We start from the raw sequence: 16271 nt of genomic DNA on the forward strand, positions 1-16271 counted from the left end.
GCGATTTCAATTTTTTCTCTCTCCATCTTTGAAATGCAAGAGTAAGGCCATAATGTAATATTGCAGTTTAGGTGCAATTTAGCGGTGTGTGTGCAACGTTTCAGATTGATCCAGTGAAGCATAGCAATACTGGACAATATTTTGTATCAAGTTTGCCCAAATGTGCCCGAACTGGTCAATTGATACATTTTCAAGTAGATAACTATAGAGAACATACAGAAAATGATATGGTAATACAACATTTAAGTGTACACACTCCCAAAAATGTCATAGATGATGGCTCATTAGCTTATACACTAACTTTCACACATCTAGATGGCCGGGTGGGGTGGGTGTGGAGCAGAGACAGTAGGGGTTCAAACTGTAGAACCCAGTTCCTACATTTTATCTCTGAGACACTCAGGATGACAAATCAGAGCAAGATTACTGAATGTAAGTACATTATTTACCTTCAGAGGTGAATGTATCAAAACGGTTGCTGTGATAAAGTTTTGTGTTGTGCACTCTCCTCAAACAATAGCATGGTCTTTTTTTACTCTAATAGCTACTGTAAATTGGACAGTGCAGTTAGATTAACAAGAATTTAAACTTCTGCCCATATAAGACATGTCTATGTCCTGGAAAGTTTACTGTTACTTACAACGTCATGCTAATCACATTAGCGCACGTTATCTCAACTGTCCCGGGATAGGGACACCGATCCCGTAGAGGTTTTAACCTCAACATTGCTCCAAGTTTTCACCATAATTGCAAAGCCCTTATTTATTTTTTTGCTTTGACAGTCATTTCTGAAGATTATTATATATTTTTAAATGTGATGATTAATTTTAAGGAGAATAAAAATACCCTGTTACATGAACTGAACTCTCTTTTTAATATGGTGGAACTCTGAACATCTAATAGTGTAAAAGCAAGTGAGCAGGTTCTACTCTTTCTGGACATTTTCTGGTGTTTTGTGGTGGGAAACTGAGTGGGTCAAGTATAACACATCAACCATGTTACTCATAGATAGACATGCTAGAATCTTTAAAATATTTTTGTGAAGAGCTTGCATTCAATTGCCCCTCCCTGTTGCACACAATAAGCTTCCATTTCCCCTGACAAGAGGATTCATGGCTGATTTAAGAGGAAATCGTCAACACTGTTAGTCAACCTATATACTTTACTAGGTACATACTAGTCTTTTTTTGTTGTTGATTTAACCTCGAGATGGGAAAACATGTTTTTTTTATTAAGTTGAACATGTGCTCTTTATGACAGAATGTAAAAATGTGGAGAAATCAAACGTTTTTTCCCCCACCAAGTTAGATATCTCAAAAGGCACCGAATTGGTGGAATGACCCCTACACAGCATTCATAGAAAGACTTTACCTTCCCCTTATATACTCCCTGACAAAGAAAACACTGAAAACAGTCAGACCTCTCCCAACATCGAGTCAACATGGCATGAATACAGTATAAAGACAAACAGAACAAAAATAAATTAATGTATAGGGTGTCCATTAGTGTCCTTTGATAAGTCTTTGGGGAAAGTTACTAAAAAAAGAAGAAAAAAAGAAGAAAAAAAAAGGTTTAGAATTAAATTACACATTCTGTTAATAAATACACAGTTGTATACAGTATATATCCTGCCGTTGAGATTAACATGGGCATTGTCAGGGGCAGTAGTAGTAGTAGTAGTAGTAGTAGTAGTAGTAGTAGTAGTAATTGCGTTGGCAGCCATTTTAGTAGGAACAGAACGGGGAAGGGGGGCTGCAGGGACAGAAGGGTGGGGTAGGTTGGGGACAGGGAAGGTCAGTAGTTTTGGCTGAATAGGCGAGGTAGGGCTTGTCACAACTCAAACAGTGGTGGCTTTAAAAAGACTGGCAGGAAAGTTTTAATATAGTGTTCTTTTTACATTTTGCTTTTGTCATTGCATTCTTTTCTTTTGTTAGCTTGTGCATTCATTGGAAAAGACACTGTCCCCCGCTCTTTCTCTCTCAGTATACTTTAGTGCGGGACAGGGTCCCTAGCGCTCTTCTCAGGTCTTTGGGACGGAACCCTCTCAGACTTTGATGTCCTCCTGGACACTCAGCTGGGACAGGGTCTTCTTAATGCGCAGGGCGGTGAGGCGGGCGGCTCCGTTGGCGTACCAACACTCCCTCATGATCTTCCCCATTACACGCAGGGCCTGGGGGGGAGGAAAAGAAGGAGAGATAAAGTAGAGTTATCTTAAAGCTCTGGGATAATGTAGAGTGTTATCTAAAGCTCTGGGATAATGTAGTGCGTATCTAAAGCTCTGGGATAATGTAGAGTGTTATCTAGAGCTCTGGGATAATGTAGAGTGTTATCTAGAGCTCTGGGATAATGTAGTGTTATCTAGAGCTCTGGGATAATGTAGTGTGTTATCTAGAGCTCTGGGATAATGTAGTGTGTTATCTAGAGCTCTGGGATAATATAGTGTGTTATCTAGAGCTCTGGGATAATGTAGAGTGTTATCTAGAGCTCTGGGATAATGTAGTGTGTTATCTAGAGCTCTGGGATAATGTAGAGTGTTATCTAGAGCGCTGGGATAATGTAGTGTGTTATCTAGAGCTCTGGGATAATGTAGTGTGTTATCTAGAGCTCTGGGATAATGTAGTGTGTTATCTAGAGCTCTGGGATAATGTAGAGAATTATCTAGAACTCTGGGATAATGTAGAGTGTTATCTAGAGCTCTGGGATAATGTAGTGTGTTATCTAGAGCTCTGGGATAATGTAGTGTGTTATCTAGAGCTCTGGGATAATGTAGTGTGTTATCTAGAACTCTGGGATAATGTAGAGTGTTATCTAGAGCTCTGGGATAATGTAGTGTGTTATCTAGAGCTCTGGGATAATGTAGTGTGTTATCTAGAGCTCTGGGATAATGTAGTGTGTTATCTAGAGCTCTGGGATAATGTAGTGTTATCTAGAACTCTGGGATAATGTAGAGTGTTATCTAGAGCTCTGGGATAATGTAGTGTGTTATCTAGAGCTCTGGGATAATGTAGAGAATTATCTAGAACTCTGGGATAATGTAGAGTGTTATCTAGAGCTCTGGGATAATGTAGTGTGTTATCTAGAGCTCTGGGATAATGTAGTGTGTTATCTAGAGCTCTGGGGTAAAGTAGGGTTGAGCGAACATGAAGAAAATTAGATTAGATAAAGTCATACATGCAAATATGGTGCAGATATGCACAGGGCTAAACAAGCTTATCAAAACCACCAATGCATCCCCAGAGAACAAGCCCGGCAAATGAACATACTTCATTTAAAATACACAAGTATACAATGTAATACTTGTAAGAAACCAGTGACACTTTCATATTAGTGAGCAACTGCTGTGCTATCATAATAGGATTGTTTGATTGACCTTAAAAGAGCATGCATATCTATCTACATGTGTCCGTCCCTACCTCGTAGCTCTGCCACCAGTTGGGCACGTTGGGCCGTAGTTTCTGGTCACACACCACCTTCCTCATCTCCTCTATGGAGGGGTCAGAGGGCACCAGATCATAGTAGGGCAGCTGGTACTCCTCATGGATACCTAGGGGCAGAGATCAAAGGTCAGGTAAGGCCCAGTTTCTAATTGATGATGAATTAAACTTTTAACTACATTGAGATACTGTATGCATCGCAAATGACATCCTTTTCCCTATATCGTGCACTACTATAGGGAGTCCTATGGGTAATAAATAGGGCAGGGTTCCCAACTGGCGTGCCGAATTCGGCGCACATGTGATTTTATTTGGTCCCAAGTTTTTGTATTTTTTATTGTTGGACATAAAAGACTGAAAACACCAGCAAATCAGCTTCAAGTTATTTTAATTTTGGAAATCGGTTCCAAAGTACTCCCACGCATAATAGAGAGATATACACTGAGTGTACCAAACATTAAGAACAGCCCCCCATGTTGACCCCACACTTGTGTCAAGTTGTCTGGATGTCCTATGGGTGGTGGATCATTCTTGATACACACAGGAAACCGTTGAGCATGAAAAACCTAGCAGTGTTGCAGTTCTTCAAACTGGTGCACCTGGCACCTACTACCATACCCCATTCAATGGCACCTACATTTTTTGTCTTGCCCATTCACCCTCTGAATGGCACACACACAATCCATGTCTCAATTGTCTTAAGGTTAAAAAAATCATTATTTTACCTGTCTCCTCCATCTACACTGATTGAAGTGGATTTAACAAGTTAAATCAATAAGGGATCATAACTTTCACCTGGATTCACCTGGTCAGTCTCATGTTTTGTACATTCAGTGTATGTGATTGTATACAAATATAAGAAAGGTTTGCAAAGATTACGTTTTAATCAAATATTATATCTCTTTGGGCTTCTTGGGTCAATTTGCAGTCTGCAAATTATTTGTAATTATGTTCCGGCCCCCTGACCATCCGCTCAAGAAAAAAAATCGTCCCGAGGCTAAATCTAGTTGATGATCCCTGATATGGCCAATTAGGGTGCCAGTTGGAACCCAGCCAGAGTGTGCTGAGGGGGAGCCTGTCTGACCTCCAGCGTTGCAGCGGCGTGTGATCTCCCAGTACACCAGCCCCAGAGCGTAGATGTCTGCACACTTAAACGAATCAAAGTGCCTCATGTTGATGCTCTCATCCAGAACCTCAGGGGCCATGTACCTGACACAGAGAAAATAAGTCTTTGTAAGCTGGTCTATATCTCTGATAGGTGGCGGTATGTGTTGTGGGATGTGGGAGGGGGGGGGGGGAGAGAAATCAAGTACTTCTTAAGGTTGATGGTATGTGTGTTTGTACCTCTTGGTGCCCACTCTCTGGTTGGGAGCGATGTCTATGGTGTCGGTGGTGGACTCGTGGCGCACTGCCAGCCCAAGGTCAGCGATGGCACAGGTACTGTTTTTCTTCACCAGGATGTTCTTAGACTTGAGGTCCCGATGGGCAATACCAGGCTTACCTAGAGGAAGGCAAAGAGAGTTAGACTACCTGACAATTACTGCATTCCTGACAATCAATGGAACTTATGTAACATGTTCGTGTGAAACAGGTGTTTATGATTTCCAATTCATTTAAATCAAACATTGATCATGGTTATCTGCAGTATACTTCCAATGGGCTTCCAATGACAGTCGACAACATTTCATTTTTTTTGAATGATGTTAATAACTGAACTATCAATAGATGCTTTACTTTAGAGGGGCTGCTATGCAAATCAAACTAGGCAGATCAACAACCCTGAACTAGAGTTTCCTATCAGCTAGGAAGCATGGCCTACATTCACTGTTTGCCCAGGCCAGGAAAAGGTGGAGTAGGGAACAAATCGAAGAGCCCAGAAGATTTGACACATACAGCAACATGCAATCCAGTTTGCACATGGGCACAAGTACAACACACTCACACACTCACCCTGTGTGCCCAGGATCTCCATGTGCAGGTGTGCCAGGCCGCTGGCAGCCGACAGTGCCAGTTTGATCATGCCCTCGATGGTGACGGAGTAGCGGTTCAGGTAGTCAAACAGAGAGCCATACTCGTGGTAGTCTGACACCAGCCACAGCTGGGTCCATGTGCCATTATCTATGAGAGAAAGAGAGACTAAGTTTAGAGACCAATTGTTAGACCCTACACCACCTAATACGAAATACTGACCTGAACGCTACAAGAAGTGCCTTTCGAAGGGGAATATATTTTATGTGATGTCACATGACGACGGCCAGTGTTTACCTTTGTTGTCCGCGGCAATGAATCCCAGGATGTTCTCGTGGCGCAGCATGACGGTCTGGTAGATCTCAGCCTCCCGGAACCAGGAGCGTTCCTCTCTGGACGAGAAGATCTTCACCGCCACGTCTCCTCCTCTCCAGCGGCCCCGCCATACCTCTCCGAAACGCCCCTTCCCTATGATCTCCTGCAGCACGATGGTCCTGGCTACCGTCCGCTGGACAAACAGAGGGAGGCCTGCACAGAGACAGAAGAGGGAGAGGACCGAGGCATACGGGACACAGAGACAAGGCAAAAAGAGAGAGAGGAATATGTGGTCAGACAATGAATCACATTGCCTAATATCAACCACATTTCCCCCTATGGATCTTCTTTATCTATGGAAGACATCATTAAAGCTACAGTCACACATTTATTGAGATCGCTCAGACCCCTAGAGAGCCCCAGCTGTGCTGTACTGACCGGATCCTGATCCAGAGGTGGACATGTCGTAAATGAGGTCCTGCAGGGTCTTGTCCTTGGCCATGTAGAGGTGATCACAGGAGGGGTCCTCCACCTCCAGCCTCTGCCTGTGGCTGTAGGCCCTCTGGTGGTACTGGAACAGGAACACAGCCATGATTAGCAGCACACACAGCAGGCAGACAGGCCCTGCGACTACTGCCACCAGCTCCACTGGACCCCATGTACCGTCAGGGCCAAAGCCGCCCCCCAGGCCCGGCCGCAACGTCACTGAGAAAGAGGGAAGAGAGACAATGAGAATAAATACAAAAATATAAAAACACAACACATTACAAATTCAAAGATTTTACTGAGTTACAGTTCATATAAGGAAATCAGTCAATTTAAATAAATTCATTAGGCCCTAATCTATGGATTTCACATGACTGGGAATACAGATAAGTATCTGTGACAAACAGATGCATAAAAAAAGCTAGCAGTATGGATCAGAAAACCAGTCAGTATTTGTTGTGACCACCATTTACTTCATGCAGCGCGACACATCTCCTTCCTATAGAGATGATCAGGCTGTTGATTGTGGCCTGTGAAATGTCACACTCCTCTTCAAAGGCAGTGCGAAGTTGCTGGAACATGCCGTCGTACACATCGATCCAGAGCATCCCAAACACTGGATGACATGTCTGGTGATTATGCAGGCCATGGAAGAACTGGGACATTTTCTGCTTCCAGGAATTGTCACAAGGATCTGCACACATGGGTGATGGCTGTGCATTATCTTGCTGAAACATGAGGTGATGGCGGCGGATGAATGGCACAACAATGGCCCTCATGATCTCGTCATGGTGTCTCTGTGCATTCAAATTGTCATCAATAAAATGCAATTGTGTTAGTTGTCAGCAGCTTGTGCCTGCCCATACCGTAACCCCTCCACCACGGGGCACTCTTTTCACAACGTTGACATCGGCAAAGTGCTCGCCCACACGACGCCATACAAGACCGTGTTGAGGACAACGAGCACGCAGATGAGCTTCCCTGAGACGGTTTCTGACAGTCTGTGCAGAAATTCTTTGGTTGTGCAAACTCAGTTTCACCAACTGTCTGTGTGGCTGGTCTCAGACGATCCCGCAGGTGAAGAAGCCGGATGTTGAGGTCCTGGGCTGGTGTGGTTACATGTGGTCTGAGGCCAGTTGGATGTACTGCCAAATTCTCTAAAACTACATTGTAGGCGGCTTATTCTCTGGCAACAGCTCTGGTGGACATTCCTGCAGGCAGCATGCCAATTGCACGCTCCCTCAAAACTTGGGACATCTGTGGCATTGTGTTGTGTAACAAAACTGCACATTGTGCTGGGGAAATGTTATTGTCCCCAGCACAAGTTGCACCTGTGTAATGATCATGCTGTTTAATCAGCTTCTTGATATGCCACACCTGTCAGGTGGATGGATTATACTGGCAAAGGAGAAATGCTCACTAACGGGGATGTAAACAAATTTGTGCACAACATTTTAGAGAAATATGTTTTTGTGCATATGGAACATTTCTGGGATCTTTTATTTCAGCTCATTAAACATGGGACCAACACTTTACATGTTGCATTTCTATTTTTGTTGAGTATATATTTAATGAGTAAACATAACAACCCAAACACAACTCTGTGAACTATGTTTGAGACCCATGTCTTCTGTGGCAGCAGATAGCCTATCCCTGTGGAATGTGTGGAGCTCACCAGAGGGCACTTTGAGGTCGAGGCTGTTGCAGTAGTTAGTGTAGCAGCAGTGTGTGTTGAGGAGGCCCTCAGCGCTCAGGCAGTAGAAGGGCTGGCCCGGGGGTACCAGCTTGTCCCGGGTGATGCAGATACGAATGTGCTGCTCTTGGCCGTCGATGAAGGACGTGGAGGCCATGCAGGCCCCGTCTGTCTCACACTGGGAGCCAGTCTTCTGACACTGGGCCGTGGTGCAGTTACACCACAAAGCTGTAAACAGAGAGAGACAGAGTATTTCAATATTTTGTAATTGCTTATGAAGTTGTGTCCGGCATTGACACATAAGTGACATTTTTTCACTCCTCCACTGTATGAGATGCAAGTACATATCCAGCAGAGGGCTCTCAGACAGTAGCAGTGCCACCAAGCATAGGACTACAGACAAACAGATTAACGGTGTGTTTATCACATTTTTCCTCCAAATGAAAAAACAGCCCGACAGCGTAACACCCCTACCCTACAGAGGTGGTTCATCCCAGAAACAGTGGATCAACTGTAAATCAAACTGCACGACATCTTCAAAAGACACGCTCAGTGGCGGGCCACAAAACAATTGTGGCCATTTTAAATGTCTCTGCCATTTAAATTCTTGGATGGAGGGGCCTCCCGAGTGGCGTAGCGGTCTAAGGCACTGCATTTCAGTGCTTAAGGCGTCACTACAGACCCGTGTTCGATCCCAGGTTCTGTCACAACTGGCCGTGACCGGGTGTCCCATAGGGCAGTGCACAGTTGGCCCAGCGTCATTCGGGTTAGGCTTTACCTGGCTCATCGCGCTCTTGCGGCAGACCGGGTGCCTGCAGGCTGACTTCGGTCATCAGTTGAACGGTGTTTTCCTCCGACACATTGGTGCAGCTGGCAGGCGGGCATTAAGGAGCGTGGCTTGGCGGGTCATGTTTCGGAGGACGCATGACTCAACCTGCGCCTCTCCCGAGCCCATTTGGGCAGGCCGCGTAAGAGTCATTTTCTTTTTTTCCCGGGTCCTCTAACAGAGTAAAAAAAAAAGTTCACACACACACACCTAAAATTGAGCTGCACCCCCTTTTGCCCTCAGAACAACCTCAATTCATCGGGACATGGTCTCTACAAGGTGTCAAAAGCGTTCCACAGGGATGCTGGCCCATGTTGACTCCAATGCTTCCCACAGTTGTGTCAAGTTTGCTTGATGTCCTTTGGGTGGTGGACCATTCTTGATACACACAGGAAACTGTTGCGTGTGAAAAACCCAACAGCAGTGCAGTTCTTGACACACTGAAAGCTACTACCATACACCGTTCAAAGGCACTCAAATCCTTTGTCTTGCCCTTTAACCCTCAACATACACAATCCATGTCTCAAGGCTTTAAAATCGTTCTATAACCTGTCTCCTCCCCTTCATCTATTCTGATTTAAAGTGGAAGTGACATCAATAAGGGGTGATAGCTTTCACTTGGTCAGTTTAAGTTATGGATAGGGTAGGTGTTCGTAATGTTTTGAACACTCAGTGCATCTTGATTAGATAAGTATTCAACCCACCGAGTCAATATGTGTTTTGGATAAGTCTTAAGAGGTTTGCATACCTGGATAGTACATGATTTGCACATTATTATTTGTGTTAATTCTTCAAGCTCTGTCAAGTTGGTTGTTGATCATTGCTAGACAGACATTTTCAAGTCTTGCCATAGATTTTCATGCTGATTTAAGTCAAATCTATAACTAGGACTTAGGAACATTCAATGTGGTCTTGGTAAGCAACTCCAGTGTATATTTGGCCTTGTGTTTTAGGTTATTGTTCTGCTGAAAGGTGAATTTGTCTCCCATTGTCTATTAGAAAGCAGACAGAACCAGGTTTTCCTCTAAGACTTTCCCTGTGCTTAGCTCTATCAGGCTACATTTCTTTTAATCCTAAATAACTCCCCAGTCCTTGCCGATGACGAGCATACCCATAACATGAAGCCACCACGCTTGAAAATACTGTATGAAGAGTGGTACTAAGTGACGTGTTGTGTTTGCCCCAAACATAACTCTTTGTATTCAGGACAAAAAGTGAATTCCTTTGCCACATTTTTTGCTGTTGCAGTATTACTTTAGTGCCTTATTGCAAACAGGATGCATGTTTTGGAATAACTTCACCATGCTCAAAGGGATATTCAGTGCCAGCTTATTTATTTTTTACCCCTCTATCAATAGGTGCCCTTCTTTGTGAGGCATTGGGCAATCTCCCTGGTCTTTGTTGTTGAACAACCATTATTGGCCACAGACACATTTTTACTCCCATACTTATTTATGCTTGCCATTACAAAGGGGTTGAATACTTGACTCAAGACATTTCAGTTTTGTAAAAAATTCTAAAAACAAAATTCCCCATTGACATTATGGGATAGTGTGTAGATCAGTCACAAAATCTCAATCCAATTTAAATTCAGGGTGTAACAACAAAATGTGGAAAAAGTAAAGAGGTGTGTCAACTTGACTGGTACTGTATGTATGCATGCATGCATGCATGTACAGTACCAGTCAAGTTGACACTAATTCAAGGGTTTTTCTTAATTTCTTACTATTTTCTACATTGTAGGATAATAGAGAAGACATCAAAACTATGAAACAACACATGGAATCATGTTGTAACCAAAGTGTTAAACAAATCAAAATACCCTGCTCAAAAAAATAAAGGGAACACTTAAACAACACAATGTAACTCCAAGTCAATCACACTTCTGTGAAATCAAACCATCCACTTAGGAAGCAACACTGATTGACAATACATTTCACATGCTGTTGTGCAAATGGAATAGACAACAGGTGGAAATTATAGGCAATTAGCAAGACACCCCCAATAAAGGAGTGGTTCTGCAGGTGGGGACCACAGACCACTTCTCAGTTCCTATGCTTCCTGGTTGATGTTTTGGTCACTTTTGAATGCTGGCGGTGCTTTCACTCTAGTGGTAGCATGAGACGGAGTCTACAACCCACACAAGTGGCTCAGGTAGTGCAGCTCATCCAGGATGGCACATCAATGCGAGCTGTGGCAAGAAGGTTTGCTGTGTCTGTCAGCGTAGTGTCCAGAGCATGGAGGCGCTACCAGGAGACAAGCCAGTACATCAGGAGACGTGGAGGAGGCCGTAGGAGGGCAACAACCCAGCAGCAGGACCGCTACCTCCGCCTTTGTGCGGGGATAAAACGGATGGCACTGTGATACTTTACTGAGCAAACTGGATGCAGTCTGTTGGGGGCTATTTTGTAAATGACATCGCCGAAGTCAAGGATTGGTAGGATAGTCAGTTTTACGAGGGTATGTTTGGCGGCATGAGTGAAGGAGGCTTTGTTGCGAAATAGGAAGCTGATTGTAGATTTAATTTTGGATTGAAGATGCTTAATGTGAGTCGAAGGAGAGTTTACAGTCTAACCAGACACCTAGGAATTTGTTGTTGTCCACATATTCTAGGTCAGAACCGTCCAGAGTAGTGATACCAGTCGGGCGGGAGGGTGCGAGCAGCGATCGGTTGAAGAGCATGCACTTAGTTTTACTAGCATTTAAAAGCAGTTGGAGGCCACGGAAGGAGTGTTGCATGGCGTTGAAGCTCGTTTGGAGGTTTGTTAGCACAGTGTCCAAAGAAGGGCCAGAAGTATACAGAATGGTGTTGTCTGTGAAGAGGTGGATCAGAGAATCACCAGCAGCAAGAGCGACACCATTGATGTATACAGAGAAAAGAGTCAGCCCGAGAATTGAACCCTGTGGCACCCACAAAGAGACTGCCAGAGGTCCAGACAACAGGCCATCCGTTTTGACACACTGAACTCTGAGAAGTAGTTGGTGAACCAGGCGAGGCAGTCATTTGAGAAGCCAAGGCTATTGAGTCTGCCAATAAGAATGCGGTGATTGACAGAGTCGAAAGCCTTGGCCAGGTCGATGAAGATGGCTGCACAGTACTGTCTTTCATCGATAGCGGTTATGATATCGTTTAGGACCTTGAGCGTGGCTGAGGTGCACCCTTGACCAGCACGGAAACCAGATTGCATAGTGGAGAAGGTACGGTTGGATTCGAAACGGTCGGTGATTTGTTTATTAAGTTGGCTTTCGAAGATTTTAGAAAGGCAGGACAGGATGGATATACAGTGGGGCAAAAAAGTATTTAGTCAGCCACCAATTGTGCAAGTTCTCCCACTTAAAAAGATGAGAGAGGCCTGTAATTTTCATCATAGGTACACGTCAACTATGAGAATGAGAAAAAAAATCCAGAAAATCATATTGTAGGATTTTTTATGAATTTATTTGCAAATTATGGTGGAAAATAAGTATTTGGTCACCTACAAACAAGCAAGAGTTCTGGCTCTCACAGACCTGTAACTTCTTCTTTAAGAGGCTCCTCTGTCCTCCACTCGTTACCTGTATTAATGGCACCTGTTTGAACTTGTTATCAGTATAAAAGACACCTGTCCACAACCTCAAACAGTCACACTCCAAACTCCACTATGGCCAAGACCAAAGAGCTGTCAAAGGACACCAGAAACAAAATTGTAGACCTGCACCAGGCTGGGAAGACTGAATCTGTAATAGGTAAGCAGCTTGGTTTGAAGAAATCAACTGTGGGAGCAATTATTAGGAAATGGAAGACATACAAGACCACTGATAATCTCCCTCGATCTGGGGCTCCACGCAAGATCTCACCCCGTGGGGTCAAAATGATCACAAGAACGGTGAGCAAAAATCCCACAACCACTCGGGGGGACCTAGTGAATGACCTGCAGAGAGCTGGGACCAAAGGCTAAAAGAACTGGGCGTCTAGTGCGTTCGGAACGGAGAGTAAATGGAGCAGGTTTCTGGGTGAGGAAGAATAGAATCAAGGCATAATGTACAGACAAGGGTATGGTAAGATGTGAGTGCAGTGGAGGTAGGCCTAGGCAATGAGTGACGATGAGAGAGGTTTTGTCTCTAGAGGCACCATTCAAGCCAGGTGCGGTCACCGCATGTGTGGGGGGTGGAACATAAGGGCATATTGAGCAGTGAAATAAGACCAAAATTACTAACCAAAACAGCAATAGACAAAGCATATTGACATTAGGGAGAGGAATATGTAGCCGAGTGATCATAGGGTCCAGTGAGTAGCTAGGCGAGCTGGAGGCATTGTGATTCAGACAGCTAGCAGGCCGGGGCTAGCAGCAGGCTAGCAGATGGGCCTCAGGGGGACGTCGCAACGGGAGAGTCTGAAAACCCCTCGGACGGTTAGATCGGCGGGACTCCGTGTCGGCAGCAAAGGGTCCAGGCCAATTGTGCTGTAGAATTAGACTCGAGTAATAAATTATATAAATTAGTTTATACTGGATTAAGCATACATTTTCGTTAACTGTAATTTCATTAGTTATGGTCGGGCTCTATTTTGAATGACAAGCAATTTTACAAATTCTTGCACATGCAAACATCAACAGAAAGCTCAAAGACACCTTGGTCATTTGATACTCTGAACCTACAGGCTCTATAAAAATGGTAAACACATGGGGGAAGTGAAGTTCAAAAGACAAAAGGGCTATCTGTTTAATGCTGACAGCTTGCTTTTAAATAGTGCTGCTCTACTGACAGTGTTACTGTAGTCAAAAGTGGACTTTGCCCATACAATTTTATAATCCTTCATCTTGTGACATAATACTGGTCCTTTGTCTGCCAATTACAGGGACTTTGACCAACCCAGACTGAGATCATTGGGGGTAGGGGAGTGAACCCAGGATGTAGTGGTGGGGAAGTACTAAAAGGGGGAGCTTCTACATTTTGGGGAGATTAGGTTGGGGCTAATCCCAACCAACAGCAGAGGAGATGGTAGGGGAATTAAGGGCAGAGAAGGGGGGAGGGGTTTGAGGGGTGGCACAGTAGCGTTCAAGGTTTTTTAATCCCCAGCAGCAATTACTGTTTTTTGGGGGGTAGGCTTTGGTGTGTTTTGGGGAAGAAGGGGATGGGGTTGTAGTAGTGGTTTGTACAGAGGACGGGGTTGACTCGTGAGCAGCTGTGGCAGTCATTAAACTCAGTCTAGACGGTGACTGCCTAAGTCAAATTCTGAATAACTGAAATTTATTGGAGCACCGAGGCTAACACGGTGTGAAATGATCCACAAGCGTGAACAAGTGAAGTTCATAGGAGCATGTCAAATTGGATGTCAAACGAAAGCTGAGATCCTGTAATTTCTCTCTAAATTAAAAAGGCATATTTCGGAAAGTATTCAGACCCCGTGACTTTTTGTTATGTTACAGCCCTATTCGAAAATATATTAAATTGTTCCCCCCCCCCCCCTAAATCTCAAGTATTCAGACTCTTTACTCAATACTTTCTGGAAGCACCCTTGGTGGCGATTACAGCCATTGAGTCTTTTTGGGTATGACGCTACAAGCTTGGCACACCTATATTTGGAGAGTTTCTCCCATTCTTCTCTGTCAGGTTGGATGGGGAGTGTTGCTGCACAGCTATTTTTAGGTCTCTCCAGAGATGTTAGATCGGGTTCAAGTCCGGGACTTGTCCCGAAGCAAATCCTGCGTTGTCTTGGCTGTGTGCTTAGGGTCGCTGTCCTGTTGGAAGGTGAACTTTCGCCCCAGTCTGAGGTCCTGAGCGCTCTGAGCAGGTTTTCATCAAGGATCTCCCTGTGCTTTGCGCCGTTCAGTCCCTGCCACTGAAAAACATCCCCACAACATGATGCCGCCACCCCATGCTTCACCGTAAGGATGGTGCCAGGTTTGCTCCAGATGTGACGCTTGGCATTCAGGCCAAAGAGTTAAATCTTGGTTTTATCAGACCAGAGAATCTTGTTTCTCATGGTCTGAGTCCTTTAGGTGCCTTTTGGCAAACTCCAAGTGGGCGGTCATGTGCCTTTTACTGAGGAGTGGCTTCTGTCTGGCCACTCTACCATAAAGGCCTGATTGGTGGAGCGCTGTAGAGATGGTTGTCTTTCTGGAAGGTTCTCTCATCTCCACAGAGGAACTCTGGAGCTCTGTCAGTGACCATGGGGTTCTTGGTCACCTCTCTGACCAAGACCCTTTCCCCCCCCCAATTGCTCAGTTTGGCTGGGCCGCCAGCTCTAGGAAGAGTTTGTGGTTCCAAACATCTTCCATTTAAGAATGATGGAGGCCACTGTGTTCTTGGGGACCTTCAATACTGCAGAAATGTTTTTGTGCCCTTCCCCAGATCTGTGCCACGACACAATCCTGTCTCGGAGCTCTATGGACAATTCCTTCGACCTCATTGCTTGGTTTTTGCTCTGACATGCACTGTCAACTAAGGGACCTTATATAGACAGGTGTGTACCTTTTGACATCATGTCCAATCAATTGAATTTACCACAAGTGGACTCCAATCAAGGATGATTAATGGAAACAGGATGCACCTGAGCTCAATTTCTCATAGCAAAGGGTCTGAATACTTATGTAAATAAGGCATTTTTTAAAAATAAATTAGACATTTGCAAATTCTAAAAACCTGTTTTCGCTTTGTCATTATGGGGTATTGTGTGTAGATTGCTGAGGAAATTGTTTTATTTAATCCATTTCAGAATAAGGCAGTAACGTAACAAAATGTGGAAAAGGTCAAGGGGTCTAATTACTTTCCGAAGGTACTGTATATATAATTTTGTGGGCATAAGCAAAGGCTTTAATTTCTGGTCAAACAGATGGAAAAGTTTAAAAATATATCTACCAGAAAAAAAAAAGTCTTAAAAGGTATTAGAAATGCATCAAAACACAATAACAATAATAATAATAAAGACCACTGCCCACTACACTAAACAAAAATATAAAATGCAAGTGTTGGTTCCATGTTCTATGAACTGAAATAAAAGATCTTATTATCTCTCTCAAATTTTGTTTACATACCTGTTAGTGAGCATTTCTCCTTTGCCAAGATAATCCATCAACCTGACAGGTGTGGCATATCAAGAAGCTAATTAAACAGCATGATCATTACACAGGTGCACCTTGTGCTGGGGACAATAAAAGGCCACTCTGTGCAGTTTTGTCACACAACAAAATAGTTAAAAAGGTAGTCCTTGTGCATAGAGGGGCCGCAGCTGCTCACAGGTCTGCGGACCCACATCCACACAGTGAGCAAAACATTTGTGCCCCCCCCAATGTTTTAGAGTTAATTTTGTGTAATTCTACACATTCTGCAATGTAGAGAAAATGTCACAGTTTAAAAGAAAGTTTACTGCAATTCTACACATTTTGCCATGGGGCGGAGAGGACAATAAGCTGTTTTATAGCTAATTTCCTGCAATTCTACACATTTTGCCATAGGGTGGAGAAAAAAAATGTAGCCCCCCCGGCCAGTAATTCGACAATGATAACAAGTTTAGATAGTTTAGCAGCCAGCTAACTCCCAACATTTTTGACATGGGCTAATTGAGAAA

General features: G+C 44.0%; 1 protein-coding gene across 1 annotated transcript in view; it reads right to left on the reverse strand.

Moving 5' to 3' along the window:
* Positions 1-1210: 1210 nt before the first annotated feature.
* The window catches only part of LOC115150572 (activin receptor type-1B), a 32457-nt gene continuing 17396 nt past the window's right edge, over positions 1211-16271 (reverse strand). The window contains exons 2-9 of the mRNA XM_029694007.1: positions 7879-8124; positions 6156-6422; positions 5700-5930; positions 5385-5552; positions 4779-4935; positions 4519-4643; positions 3414-3544; positions 1211-2170 (exon numbers count right to left, since the gene is read on the reverse strand). Of these exons, the coding sequence (XP_029549867.1) occupies positions 2045-2170; positions 3414-3544; positions 4519-4643; positions 4779-4935; positions 5385-5552; positions 5700-5930; positions 6156-6422; positions 7879-8124 (1451 nt within the window). The 3' untranslated portion in view covers positions 1211-2044. The remainder of the gene's footprint in view (positions 2171-3413; positions 3545-4518; positions 4644-4778; positions 4936-5384; positions 5553-5699; positions 5931-6155; positions 6423-7878; positions 8125-16271) is intronic.

This window comes from Salmo trutta, chromosome 16 (genome assembly GCF_901001165.1).
Source record: "Salmo trutta chromosome 16, fSalTru1.1, whole genome shotgun sequence".
In the NCBI taxonomy this organism is placed as follows: domain Eukaryota; kingdom Metazoa; phylum Chordata; class Actinopteri; order Salmoniformes; family Salmonidae; genus Salmo; species Salmo trutta.